Source organism: Quercus suber, unplaced genomic scaffold (genome assembly GCF_002906115.3).
Source record: "Quercus suber isolate HL8 unplaced genomic scaffold, Cork oak 2.0 scaffold_115, whole genome shotgun sequence".
Lineage (NCBI taxonomy): Eukaryota > Viridiplantae > Streptophyta > Magnoliopsida > Fagales > Fagaceae > Quercus > Quercus suber.
This window is the reverse complement of record NW_027069580.1, coordinates 1,066,669-1,076,064: the sequence shown is the minus strand read 5'-3', so window position 1 is coordinate 1,076,064 and position 9,396 is coordinate 1,066,669. Positions and strand designations below refer to the sequence as shown.

The window sequence follows — 9,396 nt, the reverse complement described above, 5'->3', positions numbered from 1 at the left end:
TAAATCAAGCCACAAATTTTAGACCACAATTGCTTGAAGGCCGTGTTATACCATCAAGAACTTTAGGGTGGAGAATACTAAAGGCGAGTTTCGACCCGTGCACAATGATATCAGAATTTGGTTCATGACCATTACTACAATCATGGAGTCCAACGAAGATATGAACTCAATCCAAAAATACTGCTTTGAGTTTGCTGACTATGACCAAATACAGAACCAATGTTACAACTACACATATTTAATAGGTAAATATAAATCTGCAACTATTTCACAATTCTCTAATATAGTTGTATCCTAAATTAATGATTCAAAATAACCTAACTAGATAATTGCATATAAATAGATGTTGTTGGAAAGTTGATAGCAGTTGGAAATGTTGAAGAGCCTCAAGTTAATGGCGCACCAAGAAAATTGCGCAATCTACAATTGCTTTTGAAAGAGTAAGACAAATTTTCTGATGTCATATTGATGTCATTATATGTTTATATAGAAAAATAAATTATAAAAAAAATTACTAATAACAAAAAACCCTCAATGATTTTAACTATACCAGGGGAAAAGAAATTAGGCTTTCACTATGGGGAACAATGTCTGGCAAATTGATGAAGATGTATATAAGAACAATCCAGGACCTTTTGTCTTAATTGCAACTTCAACTATTGTGAAATCATTTGGAGGTAAGTATAACTAAATAACGTTACCAACTATCAATTTTAATATTCTTAGTACTGCTATCAAGTTAATAAGTATATTGGTTACTAATCTTAGGCCATAATTTTACAATGAGAAATGTAATCACTAATTATAAATTTTTATACTCCAACTTATTCATTCTCAAAACAATCTAATGATACTTTTAGAGAATTTCATTCCCATTAAAAACACGTCTTCCTTTTTCTCAATTTCAATTCAATACAATTTTGTTTATTATAATGTATTCTGCAATTTTGTAGGCAAATTCTCTTGTCATCAACCAGTGCAACAAAAGTATATCTAAATCTTGAGATTCCTGAGGTTGCTGAAATAATTGACAGGTGCATATTTTAAAAATTATTGATAACAAAAAAAAAATGATAAATAGCATTTTTTATGATCTCACAAAATACCATTTACATTTCTTTTTCCTTTTTAAAAATTCAATGATAGGAATGGTAAAAAACATGATCCTATACAAAAATACCAAAAATACATGCAAAACAGTTTTCAGAGGAGCCTTTTTCTTCAAACAATATGAAGACAATACCAGAGCTCAAATGCATTCAATGGGATCCTACGAAACAGGTTTGTTAATCATTTCAAAGTAGACTCATCATTTACATGAAAATATAATAATACATCATTACTTAAAAAAAAAAAATATATATATATATATATATATATATATTAACTTCAAAATTCATTGCAGGATGTTAACTGCTATTGTGTTGCAACATAAGCAACATTGATACAACAATGGGTTGGTATTATATTTCATGCGTATTATGTGGAAAAAAGGTCAAACCACAATTAGGATCGTTTTGGTGCGCAAAATGTGAAACAAAAACAAATCTGCCCATCCCAAGGTTAGAGGCACACACATTAACTACAAAGTTTGAATTTTTTTTTTTTTTTTAATTTTATAAACACATTCATCTCACTATAATTACTATACAATTGCCAAATACTTCAGATACAGGATTCAAATTGAAGTTTTTGATTCAACTGACAAGACAACTTTTGTCATATTTGATCGAGATGCTGAGAAAATCTTAAATAAATCTGCAAAAGATCTTGCTGAAAAACAAACCGAGATACAACTTATTTAAATTAATAAATTTATTGTAAAACTATAGATTATAATATAAATTAAATTCTTAATATGCAGATTGATATTGAAGAAGGAATCCCACGTGATCTTAAGAAAATTTTAGGAAGACAATATATTTTTCTACTTCGCTTGAATGAATTCAATCTGAAGGATGGTTTTGAAAATTACACAGTTGCTAAGATTTTTGATGCACCTTCAAATGAGAAAAAGGTATGGAACAAAATAATAATAACAATAAAGCCAGTATGCTAGATTATTTCTTTCTCTATGCTATACTGATGTAAATAACATGCTAAATTTAATATGAATGCAAATACCTATGCAAAATCTTAGCCACAACAAACCTGCCAGCACAAACTTCATAAGATCCAGCCAAGAATCTTCTCAGTGCCATTTCATCAATCATCAACACAAATGATGCAACAAAAGGAACAAATGATGGAACAAAAGGAGAAAATGATAAAAGCTCAGAAATTGAACAAATAAGGATAGACCAAACTTCAAACGTTGAAGATGAAGAAATAGGTGATGATAACATACCCCTCAACATGCTTTACAAGCGTCGACATACTTCAAAAAACAAAGCATTCAAGAAACAAAAAAAAAAAATATCGCAATAAACCTCTTTATTACATCACAAAATAAATATCAATAATATGGAATGAATTACCATGCTTTTATCAAAAATGAATTGTGATAAATTATAGTGGCATAAGTTTTGAGGCATAGGGAGATGGAAATATATAAAAGAACAAATTTCACAACATGCAAAACAAACATTAAATGAAACTAACTCTTCAATTTCATAAATCAGGTGGCATTTACCTGGTGTTAACTGCATTGTATAATTGGCTGGAAGTGGCAGCATTGAAGGCCCAAATACTAAACGCTGAAATCTTTTAAGCTCCTGCATTTATGTCTTCAAATACTCACCGAGTCGGAGTGAAAACCGTTGTTTTTTTTAGAAGTTGAAGAGTGTTTGTACAAATAATCACTGAGTTGGAATGGAAACCATTGTTTTGTTAGAAGTTGAAGAGTTTTTGTATAGGGAAACAGAGGTTCGCTGTGAATGAAATTCTTGGCTGGGTTTCATCTACAGGTGCGAAGGCAGAAGAGGGTTTGTGTGCAAATATTTAGACTTTCATCTACTAAACTGTGGGGTGGGTCAGCCTTGGCATGGGTTAGCCTTTGAGCTGTGTTCAAAGTTGGCGTGGATTAACTTTTGAGGTACACGTTGGTGGGCTGTTCAGCTTGGGTTTTCCTATGAGCTACACGTTGGTGGGGGTTCAAAGTTGGGGTGGGTCAAAGGTTGTATGTTGGTGAGAAATTAATTGTTGGATCAATATTTATGACGTTGGTGGGGGTTCAAAGTTGGGGTGGGTCAAAGGTTGTAACCTTTCAGGTACATGTTGGTGGGAAATTAATTGTTGGGTCAATATTTATGGGCTTGGGCTTTCATCTACTTTGACAACGTAGCTATTGTTTTTAGAAGGTTACAATTGTTTGGTCATTGATAACCTTAGGCCATACATGTAATAGTAAAAATAAATTACTATAAATTATTTGGTTACAGTTAAAAAATTTAATGTAGAAAAGGTTAAAAAAACTAAATGAAAGTTTAGAGTGCCACATGGCAGGACCTCATGCATTTTCGCATGAGGTCTCTGCTTTTATATATATATTGATTAGTGAATGATGTGGCAATCTCTCATTAAAACAAAATGAGTTTCCCTTTTCAAAAGTATTGGCAACAAGCCAAACCCAAAAAATTCACCCATTTTACCCACCAAATCTGTTGCTTGGTTGATGTTCTAATACTAGTGTTATGTACTTATGGTATGCTATTGCCTCACATGATTAGGACTAATGGCAGAACTAAAATTTTAGTTAAAATAAAAACAATATTAAAAGATCAAGCTGAAATTAAAATTAATCTAAAACTATTAATTTAATATTAATAACAAAATAAAAAGCTAATGTAATTGTGGGGCCAGAAAATCAGGCAGCCTCAGCTCACCTCAAACCAGGCCCAGAGGCCCGCGCCGAGGATGCATGTGGGGTCCGAGGATGAAAGCGCGGTGTCTAGCCTCTAAGGAACATATCCAAGGACGACCTTGCCCCCGGACATCCGAGACCTCGGAAGTACACGAGCACCACTCCATCAAAGAGGGGTCTTCTTGAATATCCGAGAAGGAGAGGGGCCAGTGCCACATGTCGGCGACGGGAGCACGGCGAAGGAGCAAGTCTTAGGCGAGCTGTCACCTCCACATAGAATGCCCTCAACTAACGTCCTGGTCGCATTAATGAGGATAGGACTCCTGAACAGTACTGTCCTGGGTGCTGCAACCCACTGGGGGAATTGGGATGTGGCTAATGGGACAGGCTCTCAAGTGGTGGCCTGGCTGATCAACGAATGAAGGGTTAGGATCAGTTTAGAGAGGTATATAATGTAAGGAGTCTCTCTTGAAAAGAGGACGAAAAATCTGCATTAAGAAGTACTGTAGCGACTTGTGTTCTCTCGACCTTTGTAATCAATCTTAAAAGAAACAATAAGAACCCCAAACTTCGGAAGACAAGTCCGAGGAGCATCATTGTGCACCCCAATTCATGTTTAGGTTGATAAACCCACATGCAACCATGCAAGGCAGTTGCATCCCTTACTAGGGTCTAGTTCTTGAGCCCACTCTCTATAAATTCATTGAAGGGCAAACTGGGTTTGGGCCCACTCTCTCAACTTGAAGAAGTGCCCAAATCTGGTCCCTACAGTAATTTTCACGCACAAATTAATAGATACGTAAACTTTAATTTATTTTTTCATCCCTAGTTTAATTTTACTCAATTGTTTTCAATGTAAATAGTTAATGATAATAAAATTGAGAAATTAATTTAAATGTATAAAGTTAAAATTGTAATTTATATTTTTACAAAATACTATAAAAGTGTAATGAAGAATATAACAAAATACCTACAAAGTTGTAAATATTTTTTTTTTTTTAAAGTTATACGTAATTGATTTGATCATCTGCCCCTCTCTTTCCTCATGCCCGGCCCAGAAGACTTGCCCCAGTGGGTCAACTACTCCCTTGCTGGGAAGAGTAGTAGTAGTGACAAGCTTATTTCGTAGAATTTTCTTCCCATGACTTAGAAAGCTGATCATTTTTTTTTAATTACCATGTTCCATTCACACCGCGGGCTGGAATTTTGAAATGTTTACGTTAAAAAAAAATTAGATTTGGCTTCATTTCAGTATTTTTTTTTAATTGGACATGTCCTTTTGATTTAAATATACAATGACAAGTGGTAGTGATTTTTTTTTTTAGAGAGTTTTTAACCTATAACGTCTGCTCTCGATGATAGCTCTTTCTCATCAGACCAAGTGGTAGTGAGTTTTAATCTTCACATTTTATTTAGTTAGTGAATAATGTGGCAGTCTCTCATTAAAACAAAAAAAGTTTCCCTTTTGAAAAGTACTGGCAGCAAACCAAACCCAAAAAAAATTCACCCATTTTACCCACCAAATCTGTTGCTTGGTTGATGTGCTAATACTAGTGTTATGTACTTATGGTATGCTATTGACTCACATGATTAGGACTAATGGTGGAACTAAAATTTTTGTTAAAAAAAGCAAGATTAAAAGATAAGACTAAAATTAAAATTAATCTAAAACTATTAATTTAATATTAATAACAAAATAAAAAGCTAATGTAATTTTCACACACAAATTAATAAACATGTAAACTTTAATTTATTTGTTCAGAGCTAAGCTTAATTTTACTCAATTGTTTCCAATGTAAATAGTTAATGATAATCAAATTGAGAAATTAATTTAAATGCATAAAGTTAAAATTGTAATTTATATTTTTACAAAATAATATAAAATTGTAATGAATAATATAACAAAATACCTACAAAGTTGTATGCGTGTCTCACAATCTAGAATATTTTAAAAAAGTTATGTACAATTCAATTTTTCTTCTCCTATTCCTTTAAGTAGTAAAAATTTGAGATTATAGCAAAATTTTGAAGTTTGAAACTATGCAAATGTAAAAAGATGGAAGAGAAAAAAAAAAATAGTGGATATTTTAAGGTTTCTTCCAGCAAGTAGTCTAGAGACTAATTTTTTTTTTTCCACAAAATTTGTCCCAACCAATTGAAATGATAAGTTGTAAATGAGAAACAAGAAAATGATGCTAATAATGGGCTAAATGAAAATAAATAATAACTTGAAATTTTAATAATTGAAAAATTTATTGTAAAAGATATTGTTGATGAAACGGGCATTTCAGGCTTGACAGTTTTTGAGTCTTTTTTTTTATGTTTTTTTTTTTTGGGGGGGGAGAGAGCCTTGACTTGAGTGACATGAGTCTTTACTTGCTTAGAAAGACAGAAGTGTGTCTGTGTGAATATGCGGACCACTAGTTAGCTTCTTTTGTGTAGGACATAATTGTCGCTTTCTTTTGCTTTTTGCTCCTTAAAACCAATTTATACTAAAGAATTTGTGGAGAGCTCAGTTCAAGACTTCACATCTGATCTGGTTGCCTTTGCAAATTACTCTGCACCTTTATAAAACACATCTTCAAAGTTCATATCAAAACACTCTGACCGCCGTGGTGATGGCTTCGGAAAAGAGTGATAGTGCAGAGCCAGCAGCAGCAGCAGCAGCAGCAGCAGCAACAGCAGCAGCAGCAACAGCAGCAAAATCGAACCAGCTGTACGTATTTTTCGGTCATGAATCTTCCTCAGTCCTGTATTCAATGTATGAGATTCCTGTACCAAATCCTCTCCCTTCTCCCCCAACGAAAGCAGCACAAACTGCCGAAATGCAGAACCCAAGTCCACTTCCCAACACTACCCCAAACCCAATCCTCAAACTCAAAAGGGGAGAATACCCTCGAGGCATGTGTTGCGTTCAACTGGGTTCCAAATTTTACTTCTTTGGTGGCGAGTACGATGATTTGGATCACCCATATGTTGCTAAAGATGTTAAGACAAAGTACAAGAATGTAAAGCGAGATAGATATCCTAGAGATGTCTATGTTTTTGACCCCACCAACGCCAACACCAACACCACCACCACCACCACCATTGATGATGACAAGAAGAAGTTGACGATGGTAAGTGGTACACCAATGCAGACCGGAAAGGCTAAGCCTTTGGGGTTTGTGGTGGATGAGAAGATTTACGTGGTTGGAAGCACTTTCACATCCAAATTCTTAAAAAATGTAGACGAAAAGAATTCAGATATAAAAAAGCATGTTTTGTTTGAGGTGTATGATCCTGTAGTTGATAAGTGGTCTACTTTGTCAACTCCTTCTCATCCTTTGATTAGGGACTCGGAGACAGAGGAGACTGAATGGGTGGGGCATGCTGTTGTGGGAAGGAAGGTTCTCCTTCATAATCAATTCGGCTATGGTGTTGTTCAACACCGCCTATATTGTTATGATCTCGATAGAGGTGAATGGATGAATTATCCAAACCTGCCTTCCTACTCTGGTAGTTTCTTAGGGAGGAGTGAGTTTGTGGGGAATACCCTTTATGGAGTTTACAACAGAAAAGTATCTGCAATAGCCCCATTAGCTGATGCTAATGCGGAGGAGGAGGAGAATATGGGTGCAGATGTAGAGAACCCTCTTTATTTTCCATCTGAGGACTTGTGCTCGGTTGTGGATGCTATTTACCATAATTTTCCTCCAAAGCTGGACTCCTCAATAACCTCATCAAGCTTGCTTCACTTGGGGAATGGAGTCTTTTGTTTTGTGATGTCTGGCAGGCCTCTGCATCGGCATGGTTATCATGCTATTGAAGATAACAAAAAAGGTGTTATTAGCATCGTAATCTTTCAGGCCCTCGGGGATAAACACTTACGAGGTGAAGGTGAAGATGAAGATGAAGATGAAGATGAATATGAATATAGTAGCGATGAAGATGAAGATGAAGGCAGTGCTGGATTCTTCAGGGCAAAATTCTTGTATTCTGCTCATTATCACATCAATACCCGCTCCCGAAATCTTGGGGATATCCATGGTTGCTTCTCTCTTGGCCTGGTATGTGTTTCTATTTCTCTTATGCTCCCGTTGTTCTTTTCTTCATTATTTTCTTTCTCTGCATACCATACCATTACTTCCCCTTGTGTCTTGAGATTTAACATTACTCTGTGTACATTATTAACTAATTCAGTGGACAGCTTATTACATTGCGTCTCTGCAAATTATGGGTTCTTTTTTATCATTCCATTAATCCTAGTCCATGATCTTCATACCATACCAATACTTCGCCTTGTGTCTTAGAATTCAACAATATTTTGGCGGTTCCTTAACACCCCTGCTCCTCCCCACTTATCATTCCCGGTCTTGCAATTTTGAGTTTGTCCAAATGCATAATTTTTGAAATATTTACTTGTAATTGACTTTTTACTTTTGTATAGTCGTTTAACTTTGGAGATGGGAGTGACCCTAATTGTGCTGAGAATGGCAAAGGGCCTATGTCAAACTCGCCATCCGATCCACATCTTGTTCCCCAATCTGTCCCTGATGTGCAGCCTTGGATGAAGGAGGCGATGGCTTGGTTCTTGCAATATGTGGGGGATGATATTAACGATAACTTCATTATGACCACAAGTCCTAGTTCGCTAGGTGAGAGAAGGCACATAAATCACCATCTTCCTTGGCAGCTGCAGCATCACATGCTCACTCAAGAGCGCCCAGCTGCACAGACGAAGATAGCTTGGTATATTGCAAGGAAAGCTTTGATTGAGGAAAGACGTCAGCTGCAAGATCTTCAAAGAGAGCACGAGATATTGAGGAAGGAGAATACCATGCTCACCAATGAAAGGGATCTTTACCAGTCATGGATTTCGCGGTTTTTTGATGATCAGAGATTTCAGGCCATTGCTGATCCGTTTGAGCCTCAACCGGTTACATCTTCTGTTCCCTCATCTTCTCAGCCTACTGAGCCACTAGTCAACAATCAATCTGGAGATACCTCCCATAGGATGGAGACCCTGTCCTTGTCGTAGATGCCACCCTACCAAACCAGACCTGATGATGCCAATGACCAATAGACTTGGGATTTCTTTCTGTTTTGTCTAATTGATGGTATTTGATGTAGGGGAATTTCCATGATTGTATCTTAAACTCTTATAATATATTTATATGACAACTGTTCTGTGCGTTTGTGTCACATTATGATTATAGTTCTTATTGATGCATGTTCTCTTTTTTTTTTGTTTTTTTGTATTCTAATCATCTAATGCTTGACATATTATCTGTAAACTTTGTTATTTGCTTTAATGGACTGAAACTTTTTAAGTTTTGCTTGCGTGAGAAAGTGCTGCTTCAGCTGGCCCAAGAGGCTTAGTATTAAACCTCCAAGCCTACAACTGAATCAGGTGCTTAAGAAATGTTCTATGACGATACAAAACTTTGGTCTTAAGTTGTATCGGATGTTTATTTGAATAACCTTGCCATAAACTAGTCATGAGTGTGAGGAATGTGATGGATATGAATTCTCTATGTTAGTGATTTAATTCCTTTTTTGTTTGTTTTATTAGGTAACCATTAGTGTTCGGTTTTTTCATTGCTTTAGTTTTT

At 35.5% G+C, this 9,396-nt stretch overlaps 1 protein-coding gene and 1 long non-coding RNA gene across 2 annotated transcripts; both read left to right on the top strand.

Moving 5' to 3' along the window:
* Window positions 1–71: 71 nt before the first annotated feature.
* Window positions 72–586, top strand: LOC136068430 (uncharacterized). Its single transcript, XR_010629784.1, has 3 exons — window positions 72–245; window positions 344–440; window positions 554–586. It is a non-coding gene; the product is annotated as an uncharacterized LOC136068430 (long non-coding RNA).
* A 5,700-nt stretch (window positions 587–6,286) lies between these two features.
* Window positions 6,287–8,986, top strand: LOC112011710 (uncharacterized). The gene is made up of 2 exons (XM_024044057.2): window positions 6,287–7,851; window positions 8,232–8,986. Exons 1-2 carry the CDS (start codon window positions 6,421–6,423, stop codon window positions 8,820–8,822), a joined length of 2,022 nt encoding a protein of 673 aa, XP_023899825.2. The 5' UTR covers window positions 6,287–6,420; the 3' UTR covers window positions 8,823–8,986.
* The last annotated feature ends 410 nt before the right edge of the window (window positions 8,987–9,396 follow it).